The following is a 16,268-nucleotide window of genomic DNA, read 5'->3' as shown; positions in this document are numbered from 1 at the left end:
CCACTTATTTTAAATCTACATGCAGCTTAAACAATTGTTTTTCAAGACAGCTGGTGCATTGATGGTTACCTCTAACATGGACAATCTGTGAACTGGGGGCAAACAGCCCCACTTTGTTAGCTGCCAAGCAGCCGACCAAAACTCCCCCCCATGCTCCATAGCAGAGTTTACGTTTCAGAGAGGGACAAGGGCCCGGAAGACTAGTGGGATATTGCAATAGCCCCTCCATGGACCCCATGCTCCAGTGGAGAGAAAGCTGCGATGGGCAAACCCCAAAAGAAAATCTAGAACCGAGCAGCCAGCTGCTGCAGGATCCAGGCCCTGGCCCAGGCTCTACTACTCACCACTGGGGCATGACACTACACTACAGTCAGCCAGGTCCCTGTCAAGGTGGCTTCTCCCAGGAACGGTGTGAGGAGCTCCTGCAGGAAAAGGGGGTTTGCCGTCACCCTCTGGATGCCTCTCGCTCACTCAGCTCCTTCCCTGAGAGAACCCTAAAGCCCCCCCTCAGAACCACAGGTACCCATCAGGGCAGAGCTCCACTGCAGCCCCCCCCAGTCTCCACCGGGGAAGATCACAGGGTTTGCAAATCCCCTGGCTAGAGGCAGCACCTCATTCTAGCTGCACCTGTGAAGGGCCAGGCCCGGGACTGGAATGCTAGTCACAGTCCTGCACCACGTGGATCAATATCCCCGGAGAGCACAGCCCCGCAGGCAGGGCCTGACTGAACCATGCGGCTCAGGAGCCCTTCCCCCATTCCAGAGCCACCTCTGAGAGGCAGACCCGGTTGGTGCAGGAAGCTTGTGAGAGATGGGGGCGGAGAGAGCGTCAGGCAGAGGGTGCCTCACTGAGACCTGGGCATGCTCCTGGAGGGCCACAGCCAGCGGGGAGCCTGCAGCTCTCAAAATCAGGTCTGCAAGGTGCTGGGGGAGAGCCCCAGCCCAGACAGGGCCAGACTTTGCAGCCTGTTGCGCACAGTCTGTGTCCTGTAGGTACGGCTGTGGCACTGACCTGCCAGGCAGGCATCACGAATCGCCGCCTTCTCCTCCGGGCCGATCACTAGGAAGTTGACTGGCACTGTAAAGACGTCTTTACTCAGCTGAAATGAGAATGGTTAGCCAGCTTCTACATCAGACAAAAGCCAGGGAGTCCAGGCAGCCCGGCACACTGACCCATCCCTGGGGCTCCCAGCATCGCTGGGAAGACCAGCAGCTCTTCCCCAGACCAGGAGAGAGAGCCCAGAAGAGCTCATTTTAGCTCTTAGGTCTGAGCATCCAGCGTGAGCTCTGGGAACCCGACCCAGTGCAGCACTCTCCCAAGAAATGCCAAAAGCCAGTATGCCACAGCAAAGCCACCCTCGCTCCCTCCAACTCAAAACCCCTCCCACACTGGGTCCTTCCCTCCCAAGGTCGAAGGATTTACCTCTTTCCTCTGTGAGAAGAGCCCCGCCATCACCCCTCAGCCCCACCTGGCCCCGTACCAGATCACTGGACACATGCACAGCCAGGACAGGCTGGCAGCCAGCACTGACCTCTCTCTTGCGCTCCACCTCCCAGCTGGTGACAGGGAGCCTCTCCCCTATGGCTGGCACCTCACTTGGGTCCAGTAAATCCAAGCAATCCTCAACATTCTGCTTCAAAACCTTGAGCCGTCTCTGCCCTATGTCGATCATTAACTGAGACACCGACATCCCTAGAGGGGGACAGACGCACCCACGTCAACAGGCCACTGAGACCCCCTTGAGGCCACAAGCCAGAGCCTGGCTGGGACACACACACACAGAGCCTGGCTGGGACACACACACACAGAGCCTGGCTGGGACACACACACACAGAGCCTGGCTGGGACACACACACACAGAGCCTGGCTGGGACACACACACACAGCCTGGCTGGGACACACACACACAGCCTGGCTGGGACACACACACACAGCCTGGCTGGGACACACACACACAGCCTGGAGAAGCTATTTTATACCAACAGCTCTCAAAACTTCCTTTCTGCTCATAGCAACAACTTTGTCTCACATTTCTCACAGGCTCGCCAAAGCACTTTGCAAAGGATGTACTGCTGGAGAATTACTTAGCACGAAATGCTGCCTCCTCTGGGGCAGAAGGGGGCAACCCAAAGGCACTGGGGAAGGGAAGGGGAGTTTGAATGGGGTCTGCTCCGAGCCCTCAGCTGTGTGTTAGTTTTGGTTCCAGGAAGACCCAGGCCTGGAACAGCAGGGGTTGCTAAGAGCCAGGATGGGGGTGTCTCAGTGCAGCTCCTGCCGGCCCCCTTGCAGCCTGCCGCAGAGAGGCAAGGGGCTGATTCAGTAGAATGCAGACGAGTCAGAGGCTGCCCAATGAGGCTCCTGTGTAGGAACGAGGCAGAAGGGGGCTCTGCCCATGCTCTGTGAAGGCACACGGGGTGCCCAGTGCCAGGGCTGTCCATCAGCCCCTTTCACCAGCACGGACGTCACTTCTGGGTGGGGGGGAGAGGAGGGAGGGAGTTGATATGAATCTAGACTCTTTATTAACCAAGCGCTTAAGGCCATTTTGTGCTGCTGGGAGTTCCACAGGGAGCTGCCACCCAGGGCCAGAGGAAGGCAGGGCAGAGCAGGCTGACCTCAGGGAAAACACACCTCCATTGCATACCAGTGCAGTGTGGCCACATGTGGCAGGCCGAACTCCCCGTGCTTAGTGAAGACTAAGGCCTCCCGCTGGCCTGGCTGGGTTTACAGCCCTTTGCTCCAGAGTGGTTCTCTGACTGCAGCACAGATCAGGGCAAGGATCCCGGGCTCTGTATTTTCAGTGGGTTTAGTAGCTGCACTGGCAGCCCCAAAGCTCTCAGTCAGGACGCACTGCTCATGCTGTTCCGCCAGTGCGCCTCAGCCGCGCCCAGAGCAGACAGCTCCAGAGCGCAGGTCAGTCTTCAAACCACATCCAACTCCTCGCCGGGACAGCCGACGAAGCGGGCAGTTAGTGCCATCGTGGCTGTGTACGGTGGACTGAGAACTGAGATCCACCAACTCATTTCACACAGGTCAGCAACACCGACCCCCGCCCACCCTCCCCCGGCACTGTTCCCACTGTACCTGAGGAGGAAAGAGTCTTCAGGGTGAGGCCTCTCCTGCAACAGTCAAACAACACAGATCCCAGGGTCAGGCTCCAGACAGCTTCCCTTCCCAGAACCTGACAGAAAACCTTACAAAGGCCATGCAGTGCCCCCCGGCCCAGCAGGGAAACCAGAGCCCCAGGACTGAGCCCCTGTGGGAATCCGAGCCATCCCTTGGCCTCTCTCTCTGATACCTGAGCGATTTCACTCCGGCAGCTCACTATACAGACGCTCCCCGATTTACGCAAGGCGTTCCATTCTGGAACACCTCGCGTAAGTCGGGAACATATACCCCACAATTACACAAAAAAAACCAAACCCAAAAAACCCACAAACCTTTTTCCATAAGTGCGGATTTGCGTAAATCGACCGTGCGAAACCCGGGGAGCGTCTGTACCGATTTGCTGCAGGCAAAGCCCTGCACTTCTCTGAGGAGATGGGCCTTTCTGGGAACAAGCTAGCCCGGCACGTCCGTGTGCAATGCTTGCACTGAGACACGGGGGAGCGAACCCATTGTCTCAGCCCTGCAAAGGGAGTTGGGCGATGAAGGGAAGCGTGCTGCTCTACAGCAGCAAACCCCAAACAGGAGGTGAGCACTGGAAGTTGTAAGGCAGAGTCTCAGCCTTCTGCACACTAAGGGAGCCAGTCACAAGCAAGGCAATGGCCCCTCGGCCCCTCCGAGCCACTGCTCGCTCAGGAGGAATACGTGGCCAGTAGGTGAAGTTTCCTCACGCCCTGAAGCACAAGGGCCAACACCCTCACTTTTCATCCCAACCATGAACACGCTCAGCCATGAAAACCAGCTTGATTTGATGACTCCTGCTAAAGTCAATCACAGCCGTACGTCCTCTCACTAGTCAGAACTACCCATGCCCTGACCTAGCACAGCTCTCGGCAAGTCAGGAAAATGGTGCCATAACTGGATCATGTACTCACTGCCACAGTTCCTTTATCTTCTGGAGGATTGAGGGCTCCTGATTACTGCAACAACAAAGAGTCTTGGTTACTGGTGCAGCAGCCTACCCCCCACGCCCAGACAAGGCGCTGCCCTCGCTGTAGTATGCAGCGCTATTTCCTTGAAGCCTTCATCTCCCCCTTCCTCATCGCCTCCCCGAAAGAGCAGATGAGCTAGAACACGTGGGAGGGTCGGTCACAAAGACAGCCGCCAAGGGTGATGTGATGAAAGCCAGGTGGAGAACGGCAGTTTAGAGCGACAGAGAGCCTCCATGGAACAACAGGGACCCGGGGCATATAAGGGGTTTAGAGAACCATCACACGGGGTCTGGTGACAGCCTCAATGACTGACGACATGCCTTCAACCCCTGCAGTGCCCAAGCAGCTGGGCCAGAGAAGTACTGAGGGGTTCTGCAGAGACCGCAGAATGGCCAGCCCCACGGGCTCAAAAACCTGAGTCAGACACCCCAAAAAGGCCTGCGAGGAAAGGTTAGAACAACTGGGCATGGTTAGCCTGGAGAAAAGACTGAGTGGGGCCCTCATTACAGTCTTCACGATGTTAAGGAGTGTTATAAAGAGCATGATGATCAATTGCTCTCCACGCCCACTGAAGTGATGGGCTTAATCTGCAGCCAGGGAGATGTAGGTTAGATACTAGAAAAACTTTCCAACTCTCAGGGGTGGGGTAAAAGGGGGCGATAGCTCAGTGGTTTGAGCATTGGCCTGCTAAACCCAGGGTTGTGAGTTCAATCCTTGAGGAGGCCACTTAGGGATCTAGGGCAAAAACAGCACTGGGCCCTGCTAGTGAAGGCAGGGGGCTGGACTCAATGACCCTTCAGGGTCCCTTCCGGCTCTACAAGACAGGTACATTCTGCAATATGCCAAGGGAGGCTGTGCAATCCCCATCACTGGAGGTTTAAGAACAGTTTGGACAAACCCCTGTCAGGGCTGGTCTAGGTTTCCTTGGCCCTGCCTCAGTGCAGGGGGCTGACTTAGGTGACTCCCTTCCAGCCCATTTCTATGATTTTATAAAATTGCCCCAAAATCATGAGTTTTAAAATTCAGTTGTGATTTTGGGTCAGTCTTCTGAATTCTGCCCATCCCACATACCCCACTGTGTGTAAGCACCCCACTGTACTCCCAACTCGCCCAAACAGTGAACGAGGCGAGTTTAGCTCGCAATAGAGACCCCAGCTGAGATCAGAGCCCTGTTGGGCTATGCACTGTACAGCCACAGAGTAAGAGACTGTCCCTGCCCTGAAGAGCTGTCAAGCTCTGGACTGACCCATCACATATTGCTAGCGGGGTACAAAAGTTGGAGTGTTCTGGAGTTCAAAGCCAGAGGGGACCATCTTCTAGTCCCATCTCCTCTCTATCGTAGGCCATCAACACACCCAGCCACTGCCTAGTAAATCCAACAACCATAATTACACCAAAGTATTACAGTCCTCAGGACACTGAACTACTGGGGGCCACAAGCGGAGAGCAGGAGGGACCCAGGTGCATCAATATCTGAGGCCCCGGCAACGGCAGGGGATTGATTAAGTGAGATATGACCAGATGATCCCCACTGCTCACGCTGCAGAGGAAGTTAAAAGAAACCCCAACCCAACTCTGACTCCAAGTATTTGAGGGACTTCAAGGGGACACTGGGCATTAGGGCTGAGATCTCCAAAAGGTATTTAGGTGCCTAACTCCCATTGAAATAAATGGATGTTTGAGGACCTGGCCCCAGGATTCTAAGTTTCTGTTCCCAGCCTCAGAGCAAATTGTGGTGAGAGCCCAGCCCAGCGCCACTGCGAGGACTGGACCTGGGACCGCTGGATGTAAAAATAAGAGGCTCACCCACTTGAGCTGAAGGAGCAGATCTCTTAGCATGGAAGTAGTAGTAGACTCAAACCTCTGTACATGGTCTAGTTGCTAAAGGGTGACCCAGCCTTGTACTGTGCTAGCGGGGTCACAGAGGCACCTCACTGGAGAAGTTCCTATGGAAGGTTGTGTGGCAAAGTGGTGAAGACTCAGCTCTGCTCTGTTAGAGACCTGGGTTCTATGCCTCGCTCTGCCTAGGGATCTTGTGCAAGCACGTACTGATCTATGAAAATGGTGATGATGGTTACTCCTTCCAAGACCATAGCAAAGGCACAAAAATATCATCCCTGGAAGAGCTAGGAGTGTGGGCATGCAGTTTAGCAAATCTTCCATCCAGCCAAAGGGCCCTGTCTGGTACGAGTCTCTCGTGTGTGTGTGTGTATATATATATATTTTGCTTTCCAAAAAGCATCTGATAGGTGGAGATTTTCACAGCATCTGCAGCCAGGGCCTCAATTCCATGACCCGCCATAAATTTGCAAGAAATGTCCATGCCATGAGCTGCATGCAGACTAAGTGAAGGATGCTGCGACAGGCCCTCAGAGGGGTAAAGAGGCAGATGGGATCCCAGACCGCCAACTCTATGCAGTTCCCACACAGAGGGTGGTTTTCTGCCCCTGTGACAGGCCTGCAGGGAAAAACCCTGCTCTCCAGGGAAATCTCCAGCTATTGGCCTTCCCCATTCCCTGTCTCCTGCAGGCGGGGGGGAAGAAGAGGGTCAATCAGAGCTGCTGGATGTGCTGCGAACAACCTGATCCCTCAGCACAAGCAAGAGGCATAGCCCCTTCCCCTGTAAGCAGATGGCTGGTATGCCCCACGGCTCTCACCCCAGTGCAGAGAGAGCTGCACAACCCCTCTGGCTTCCTTCTCTCAGGCGGGGGGAAGAGAATCTGGCTGCTGCTAACCCCACAAGCTTCTAGGTGAGGGGTTGGGGGTGATAAAATTAAAAGTTGGAGGGTGCGATACTGGGGTCTTTCTGGCATCATCCCCATGCACAGTCGTGTAACACATGGGCCAGTCGATGCACTGTTTGCAATCTCTTGGCTTTGCCTTGGGGGTGCGGCACCCCCATAGGGCCCCCATCCCCAGCTGCAAACTCAGCGAGGGGGGAAGCGTGTACGCGCCAGCAGCTGCCACACCAGCTGAGGCCTTACCAGTTCAGCGCCTCCATCCTCTGCCTCTGCAAGGGCAACACGATGAACTGGTGGACGGACAGGTAGAACTCGCACTCCTCCTGGAAGGGACAGACAGGCAGTGTCAGGCGCGGGGCGCACAGCAAAGCCACCTGCTCCCCACAAGGGGGCAGCAGCACCCCCCAGGGAGGGCCCAGTGAGCGAGGGCAGGGTCTCCACCCAGCCCCTCAGCAAATGAGGGGTGTGAGGTGTAGGGGCCGGGGCAGTTGGAGGGAGCAGGAGAGCGGAACGGGGCCCTCTCGCCTCGGTGCTCCCCGGCTATGTGGGATAACAGCCCGCCCCCAGCTGCAGGTGGGTGGGCGTCCCACAGCCTAGGCCCAGCCACCGGCCTGGCTGCCACGGCGCCTGATAGCAGAGACCTCTAGTGGCTGAATAATGTACTGCAAGCTCTCACCCCCCACCCCCCCCCATGGGTCTGAATAGTGTACCAAAGACACACGCCCCAGTGCCTGAATCACTCACACCCCCCCCCTAGTGTCTGAATACATGTACCACAACCAAACACACACACCCGACACTAGTGGCTGAATAATATACTGCAAGCAACCACATCCATGGACCCCCTCCCTCCCCTTGGCTCTAGCTGGGGCATCCACAAACAGTCCTGCTATTTTTTTGGACTGTGAAAGGATTGGGCTGCTCAGGCTCAAGTCACAAACCTCTGAGCACTGCCTGTCCCCGTCTGCCCCCTCCAGGCACAGCCTAGCCCTCTGCAGACTGTCTCCCTCTCCAGGGCAGGGCCTGCGCCTGGCTCCAGCCTCAGGCTGGTTTGGCAAGCCAGGCTGGAGCAAGGCGATGCACCCCCCGGCTAGCCCCTCGCCGAGGGACAGACCCTACCCCCCATCTCCCATGTACCACCCCATCCCACATCTATGCTGTCTCCTCATTCCAAATGTTCTGATACTCACCAGCTCTTTCCCACATCCATCCATAATCTAACATGCTGACGGACCGCAACTGTCTCTCCACCCCCCATCAAGGCCCATTCCATATCAGACATGCTGCGCTGCCATGCCCTCCACCCCCCTCACCCTTTCCAGGGCTTTCTGTGCCCAGGTGGCACCCCAGAACATTCTACCATACACCCTACTCCCATCCAGAACAGTTAGCAACTGGGGGCTGCACTCCCATCTCCATCCCATGCCCTCCAGAATATTCCATACCCAGGTGGTGCATCCACAACATACTGTCCCCAGGCCCGCCCCTGGGGCATGGGAGGGCCTAATCTGCATCCTGGCATGCCAGCAGAGGCTGTTTTGCATCGGAGATGTTGAATGGACCAATGAGGGACTTATTCATCAGGCCCGAGGGACCCATGGCAGGCGTGGCCCACTGTTCCGCAAACCATCCCTCGGGGCAGCCAAGACCCAGGCCAGGAGCAGGCATGAGCCTGAAGACCTGGAGGCAGCCTGGGGAGAGGCAACTCAGGCTGCAGTGCCCAGGCGCCGACCACACATAAGGTAGAGGGGTGGGATGTAGGACTGGAGGCACCACGTGAGGTGAGCCACGGTGAAAGGCAGAGCCAGAGTGACAGCAGCGTGCTGCCGAGCCAGGCCCAAGGACGGGCCTGCGGCTGAAGGACAGGGAGCTGGGGAGGGTTGTATTCACTTGGGAAGGTGGGGGACCCTTCAGGAAGAAGGCACGGGGGAGGGAAGAGGTGTGGTGGAGAGGAGCTCTCTGCAGTACATCACCCGTCAGTCCAGTGAGCCTCACAAGGCTGGCTGCCCACAGCAAGGCGGGAGAGGAGGCCCAGCAGGCCATGAAATATGCCTGCCTGCGTGCTCAGAGAGCGGAGGCTGTTGTTGAGCACACAGCTAGGAGCCGGTTCCCTAGCGAAGGAGCACCCGCCCTTCAGGGCAGGTCATACTGGGAAGATCCACACCATTCGCCTGCCCGCACAGAGGCCGCATTGGAGGTGCTGGTTTTGGAGCTCCACCTAGTGCTCCTAGGCAAAAATAGTCACGGCTTAAAGCACCAGCTCCATCTCTAGCCCAAAGCAAGGGTTAAGCCTCGTAAACACAGCTGGAAGCCCTGGCAGGCAGCAGCTACTGGGGTCACTCAAGGTGTTGCTAGAGCAGAATGAGTTTACATGTGCACCATCCGTCTCTGTTGTGAATATGGGGTGAACCAGAGGCTATGGAACTAGACTTGGATGTGTGGAGAGGCTCATGTTCCTTCCCTTGAGGATCCAGAGTCTATTCCTTTCCCAGATAGCTCAATTCCCCTCCTTCAAGCATTCTCCTCCGCAGTATTTTGCCATCAGGTCTGTGACACCCTGGCAGCCCAGTACATTCCTTAGGAATGGGAGGTGCCTTAGCTTTGCCTTCCCATGCAGGGGGTGGTTAAAGAACCTGTGTGTGTTGTGCTGCAGTTGGGTGTATCCCGACCTGCATGCATGCTGGAGGAGGCTTGACAGTCACAGCAGTACAGTAAAGGGAGCCCAGGCTGGTGAGTCAGGCGAGCTCTGGTGGCATCCTGGAGGGAACTGTCACAATGCTGTAACATTTGCTGAACACCTCAGCCACACAACAAAGTGAGCCGAAGGGTTTCCAGCTGCACAAGGGGAGCTACGCGCAGCTTACGTTTCATTCTGGGCCCTTGGTGAGGGCAACTGCCTGTCCAACACAAGGCATCTCAGCGGGATCCAAGAGCATTAGAATATCCAGAGAGCAGGGCACAGGGTCACCCTAGAGTATGACCCCCATCACTTTGCTCAGCTGGTGGATCCCATGGCCGCTGAGACAGACAGAGCCTTACCGCTTTGGTCTCCTCCTGGAAGCACACCATGTACTTCTGCAAGATGATAATCCTGCCAACGATGTTGGAGAACCCGGACTGCAGTTGAACACTAGGAAACAGAGAGCAGCAAAACAAGTTTGTGAGCGACAAATGGTCTCAAACGTGCACGAGCAGTTGAGTGATGGCCTGTGAGAGGACTCTAGAACCGCTGCTCCAACTCAGCAGTGCTGTTAGAAATCGGCCTGTTGGGCGACTATCAAACAAAGCGATCCCAAGTGCAGCCCGGTGCTTAGAGCTGCGCGGCCTGCATGCTGTCCGTGACTCCACTACTGACAACAGGCACGGCACTTTACCATCTGTAAAATGGGGAATTACCCCATTACGTACCAGCCTTTGATGGGGAAGCTGAGGCAGACAGGTTAAGTAACTTGGCTCAAGGCCATGGCGCGACTCAGTGGTGGAGCCAGGATTAAAATTTTCATGTTCGGAACATGAGGCTTTGCTCCCAAGAGTTTTCCAACAGTCATTGCTGCAGAGCTCAGCCTGGTGCGTGCCAGGAGAGAGCGAGACTGAGCCGTGATTCATCCGCTGCAAGCATGGCAGCAGAGTCTGGACACAGAACTGGCAGGCACTGGCTGATTGTGCGAGAGGCAGAATCCTGCAGTAGGATGAGCTGCTTTATATTGGCAAGGGATGAATTGCTGCCTGCATGACTGAGGAGTTCAGGCTAAGCCACAGGGCAGCCTCTAGTCTGACCCTAGCACAAACCTGTGGTTTGCCCCCGTGCTGTTAGCTAATGCCCAGCACACAGCTGCACTTACATAGCCTGGCAACACCCAGTGTCACAAGAGCAATCATCCCGCGCACTTACATAAAGCTTTTCCTGCCTTGCTCTCAAACCCCTTTACCAAGGCTGGTGAGTATTATCCCCATTTCACAGATGAGGAGATGAAGGCTCAGAGGGGAAGTGACCTGCCCCAGGACACTGCGACAGAATTGGACCCAGAACTCAAATCTTGCGACTCCGATGCCTAGTGACTGGATGCTGCTGCCTCCCCGAGAGGAAATTGCAGGGAAGGCGGGATTGGGAGACAGAGATGCCAGTGGGAGACTCCCTCAACTGTGAGAATGGGAACTACAGGTGAAACCCTGTTGGGAGACAGCAAGGGACACTCCAACGGAGCCTCAGAAGCACCACTCGCTCTCAAGAGTGTATATCGGACTAAGGCTGCTAACAGCAGGCTCATAAATGTTCACTTAATTCCACATGTGCTCACAGAGCTCCTCTGCCGGCTGGGGATCTGAGTGTTTCTGGCACGAACACCCAGTTCTCTACGCTGGGAGGAACCCCCCGGCTCGGGAAAGGATCATGAGGAGCAATGTCTGTCTCTGGAAGCGAGACACTGAGAACATCAGCAGGACGTTTGCTGCCCATGTCTTCTCTTCCACTGACAGACAGACATTTAGCTTAGAGCTAGTGGATAAGAAGAAAGGCAACACTGCAGAAATGGCAGAAGTGTTTTCCTTCCATTGTTTTTCCTAAAGGGCCAAATTCACAAATTTTCCACATACGATTGTAATGCTGCCTTTGAAAATGAAATTGGAAAATGGGGGGACTTTCAAACCTTGTGCTGAGCAAAATGAACACAGCTCCTTACACCTCATATCAGCTTGTAGCCAGGGGAGTCCCAAGGAGGGTTATAGACCAGTATAATCCCTTTACCCACGTTGGGGGTGGCACATACAGCAGCCCTACACAGACTGTTTAGGACAGGAAGTGAAGGACACCAGATCCAACTGAAACTGCAGAGGGAAGTTAGAGAGGCAGAATGGAACCACCTGAAGTTACCAGTAGCCCTGATGTCCTGGCTAAGCTCTGTGACTCCTGTGTAAAGTGTCACTGGATCTTTAATGATCCCAAACAAACAGGACCTCAGCTGAAATCTCCACTCAAAGGCAGCACAGTTTGCAGCATGGCACCTCCAAGCGTCATGCTGGGACAGTAGATAAGTTACTTCCAGCAGCACCTGGGCTTTCCACATAGGCCTCCCACCCTGCTACTGATTTAGCCCAACCCAACTTTCATTGAGATCTGCTGAGAACCTGGCCACCAGCTGCAGCGCACAGTTACCCCAGCAAGGGTCGACAGACAGGGTGAAACCCACCATTCTGCCATCTGCACAGCTTCCGGGGAGACGACCACCCGGATGTAGTAGGATCCATCTGAGATGTGCAGGACGGCGGCACTGCCTTGGTCTGCAGCCTTCAAGTCGTTCACAACCTATTGAGAGATTGGGAAGAAAACAAACATGGGCTTGACTCTTCCATCATCCCCGAGGAGCAGCGCTGGCATTCAACACCCCTCCCAGCAAGACAGCCAGGGCAGGGGATGCTGCAGACACTCGGGCCCCCTTTACGATCACTCACCAGGAAGTCAGTGAATTAAATTCACCCCTGAAGTCCCAGGAGCTCTGCATCTGCCCACGCCTGCCTGTCAGGGAATCACACTTAGGAGGCGCAGCAGATGGAAACAGTGAGGGTCATGAGAGTGCTGCTCCTCAGGCTGGGTACCAGCAGGAGCTATCCACGGGGAGGATAGCTATCCACGGGGAATCTGGCTTAGACAACGCCATTTTTTGCAACACTGCTCTGAGCCTGCGACCAGAAAGGCAGCTGAAAGCAATGCCCTAAACAGCCCAACATTGGCATGAGTTTGCCAGGTCTCAGCGCGGCTGATCAGACCACGTGCTGGGCCCGTGTTTCTCCAGCAAAGACATTGCAAGTGAAAGTCAGCACCAAAGACAGAGCTGCATCTTCTATCTTTGCTGTTCTTTTCACCGTCTTTTGTCTTGTTTTAGCCTAAGGAAGCAAGACTGGACTTCCACCAGAACAGCTGCAGCTCATTTCAATTCATCTTTTTAATTTTTTCCAAACAGGACATTTATCATCATCTTTAACACAATTTAAAAACTGTCAGGTGCTCTTCCCTATAAGCAGCTTTCTGCAGCTAAAGGGAAAGGGAGTAAGAGATACTGTTAAAATCAAAGCCTTACTTCATCCTCTCCTTTCTAAATGCTCTTGCTGTTTTTCCTTCTTTTTTTGTATCTTTAAGAAAAGGTTTAAAACAATTGATTGGTGGTTGTTGTCCTGGGACTAAGCAGGTCTCTGTGCTCAAAACCCCAAGCCATGCTTAATGTTTCGTGTCGGACAGTGACAGAGTCATGCTAATGCCTTTGACTCGCTGGGCTCATTTATTCCATCGGAATTAACACAGCGGAAGGAAGACTGGTCAGAGAGGAAAAGAGGGAGTGCAGAAGAGAGGCAGGGGATGGGGGTCCCATTCGGGAGAAGAAAGGGGACTAGTTCAGGACAGATGGCAAGAGGGAGCAGATGACTGGCAGGAGTGAAGAAAAAGTTGTTTGGGATTTCTAAGGCAGGTGGCAAACTCCCCTGTGATCAGTTTGCGTGAGAGCAGCTCAGGGGTGTACATAGGCAGGGGAACGGGGTTCACTAGAGCTTTTCCATCCCACGAACAATGTTGAGATTATTACTACTCAGTAATAATTACCACAGTGGAATTAAATTTAAAGAAAATACCAAAGAAACCCATCACTGTAGCATTTAACTTCAAAAAGGGAACTACACACAAATGAGGAAGTTAGTTAAATCCAAATTAAAAGATACAGTCACAGGAGTTAAAGGCCTGCAAGCTGCATGGAGACAGCATAATAGAGGCTCAAACTAAATATGCATCACAAATAAAGAAAACAAAAAACAAAACCAGCAAGACCATCAAAAGAAATGCCACCATGGCTAAACAACAGAATAAAAGAGGCAGTTAGAGACAAAAAGACATTGCTTAAAAATTGAAAGTTAAATCCTACTGAGGAAAATAGAAAGGAGCATAAAATCTGGCAAATCAAGTTTAAAAGTATAACTAGGTAGGCCAAAAAAAGAATTTGAAGAGCAACTAGCACAAGACAGACAGACACACACACACACACACAAGCCTGCCAAACAATCAGTGGGGCCACTGGACGATCGAGATGCTAAAGGAGCACTCAGGGAAAAGAAGGCCATTGTGGAGAAATTAAATGAATTTTTTTCATCTGAAGAGGATGTGAGGGAGATTCCCACACCTGAGCCATTCTCAGCCGGAAACGTTTACCTACCAAGCCACGCTGGCTCTGTGTCTCCTGCATGTGGAGAACTGGCTACCCCATGGGATTGCGAGGCCAGATCCTAGGAAGTGTGGAATGTCTGTAACGCCTGGTAGGCTCGGGCCCTGAATGGGGAGCAGGATAAATGGTCTTGTGTGTGCAGGACAAATACTGGGCCGACCTGAGCTACTCCCTCACCTGTTATGCAGGCGACCGCCGAGGTGACATTGGGATTTGGTCTCTTTCCGTTCCTCCTCGTGCGCCAGGCTCCAAACCCAGCTCATCTAAGAGACCAGGGAGCATAGGGCTGAAAATCCTGCATTTCTGCCCTCAGGGAGGGGCTGAGGGGCTTTGAATAGCACCCTGGGCAGCCCTGTAGGGACTCGTGGCAGTCTCAGACTACTGCTGCCTCGCACAGAGTGGACCGGCTGGGCAGGAAATTCTGTCAAAGGGGCAGTTCTGAGGGATGGCTCAGTGGTTTGAGCATTGGCCTGCTAAACCCAGGGTTGTGAGTTCAGTCCTTAAGGGGATCATTTAGGGATCTGGGTTTAAAAATCTGTCTGGGGATTGGTCCTGCTTTGAGCAGGGGGTTGGACTAGATACCTCCTGAGGTCCCTTCCAACCCTGAGATTCAATGAAATATGAAATTGCAAAACTTCTAACTGTGGTATGTAATCTGTTGCTTAAATAAGCCTCTGTACCTGATGACTGGAGGGTAGCTAATGCAATGCTGATTTTTAAAAGAGTCTTCAGAGGCAAACCTGGCAGTTACAAGCCGCTTAGCATAACTTCAGTACCAGGCAAATTGGTTACAGTAAAGAACACAATGATCAGACGCAGATGAACAGCATATACCGGGGAACAGTCAACATGACTTTTGTGAAGGGAAATCATATCTCGCAAATCTGTTAGAATTCTTTGAGGTATCAACACGCAGGTGGACAAGGGTGATCTAGTGGATATAGTGTACTTGGACTTTCAGAAAGCCTTTGACAAGGTCCCTCCCCAAAGGCTCGTAAGCAAACTATGCTGTCACGGGATAAGAGGGAAGGGCCTCTCATGGATCAGTAATTGGTTGAAAGATAGGAAACAAAGGGTAGGAATAAATGGTCAGTGGAGAGAGGTAAATAGCTGGGTCTCTGTTCAACATAGAATCATAGAAGATTAGGATCGGAAGAGACCTCAGGAGATCATCTAGTCCACACCCCTGCTGAAAGCAGGACCAACCCTAACTAAACCATCCCAGCCAGGGCTTTGTCAAGCTGTCGCAACCCAATGGCCCCCTCCCCTTAGGGAGTCCCCTGGGAAGGAAGATCAGCGCTGTATATTGCTAATGCTGTTGCAAGCATTGCAAAGCATTTTAGGGAGGGTCAAAGGTGTGTGAGTGGAGAGTGGAAGGTTTCTTTGTAGGTCACAAGAGGCCAAAAGGGGGGAGAAGAGCAGAGAACAGGTTAACTCAACACTGCAATGAACAAGCTCAGTCCAGAGATAAGATGCTGGCCCCTGCTCAAGGACACTGCTTGCAGCCGAGACTTGGCTGAAAGACGGGGGCCTGAAAGTTGCCCAAGCGGCGTGAGAAACCGACTACACAGACCTGCACCTGCAGGACAGAGAAACCAGCAGAGAGGAAAACAAAGCCAGAACTGCAGAGGCTGAAAACACAGACGAGACAACAAAAGCGGGAGCCAGCCAGGCGTCCCTGAAGCTGGAATGTTTTGGAAAAGGAAGAGACCATAGAAAGCCTGTTTGGACTAGTACAAAGAGCACCAGGAACAGAGGGCCCTGAACAAAACCACCCCCAAAGAAGCCCAGGACTTAAAACCCTCCGGAGAGCTGGCCAACTTGGAGAGCACAGCAGATTCTCGGATGCCCTGGGCCCAGGACAGCACTCCTGTCCATCCTTCCCCCCGCCGCCTTCTTATGTTACACCAAGCCTGGCCAGCTTTGGGTAGTGCGTGTGTGAGTATGAAAGTGGGTTAGGGCTTGGGGGTCTAATGCTTTCTCCCTGAGTGGCGTGGGAGTGTTCCAAGCACTCTCTGCTGTTATTTTATTATTTTATCAATAAAGCTTTAAAATCTAGACACTTCATGCATTTTGTCATGTCCTCCTCAAACGATCCTGTGGCATCAGCCTGATCAAGTGATGCTCCAGGCAGATTGGTAACGAAAATCTGTCACAAAGCCAGGCCTTAAAAACCTTTTAGGGTGGAGATTCCACCATCTCCCTAGGTAACCCATTCCAGTGCATCACCA

At 53.6% G+C, this 16,268-nt stretch overlaps 1 protein-coding gene across 7 annotated transcripts in view; it reads right to left on the bottom strand.

Moving 5' to 3' along the window:
• The window catches only part of ACD (ACD shelterin complex subunit and telomerase recruitment factor), a 34,100-nt gene that overhangs the window by 6,349 nt on the left and 11,483 nt on the right, over window positions 1-16,268 (bottom strand). For 6 of the 7 annotated variants that reach the window (XM_039503373.1, XM_039503374.1, XM_039503371.1 and 3 more), the window contains exons 4-11: window positions 12,022-12,137; window positions 9,875-9,965; window positions 7,079-7,158; window positions 4,038-4,082; window positions 3,082-3,116; window positions 1,532-1,692; window positions 1,012-1,099; window positions 345-422 (exon numbers count right to left, since the gene is read on the bottom strand). In XM_039503373.1, the coding sequence (XP_039359307.1) occupies window positions 345-422; window positions 1,012-1,099; window positions 1,532-1,692; window positions 3,082-3,116; window positions 4,038-4,082; window positions 7,079-7,158; window positions 9,875-9,965; window positions 12,022-12,137 (694 nt within the window). The remainder of the gene's footprint in view (window positions 1-344; window positions 423-1,011; window positions 1,100-1,531; window positions 1,693-3,081; window positions 3,117-4,037; window positions 4,083-7,078; window positions 7,159-9,874; window positions 9,966-12,021; window positions 12,138-16,268) is intronic. The other variant, XM_039503372.1, reaches the window with a different exon arrangement.

Source organism: Mauremys reevesii, linkage group 16, assembly GCF_016161935.1.
Source record: "Mauremys reevesii isolate NIE-2019 linkage group 16, ASM1616193v1, whole genome shotgun sequence".
Taxonomy (NCBI): domain Eukaryota; kingdom Metazoa; phylum Chordata; order Testudines; family Geoemydidae; genus Mauremys; species Mauremys reevesii.
The sequence above is the reverse complement of the archived record's forward strand: the minus strand, read 5'-3'. Positions and strand labels throughout refer to the sequence as shown.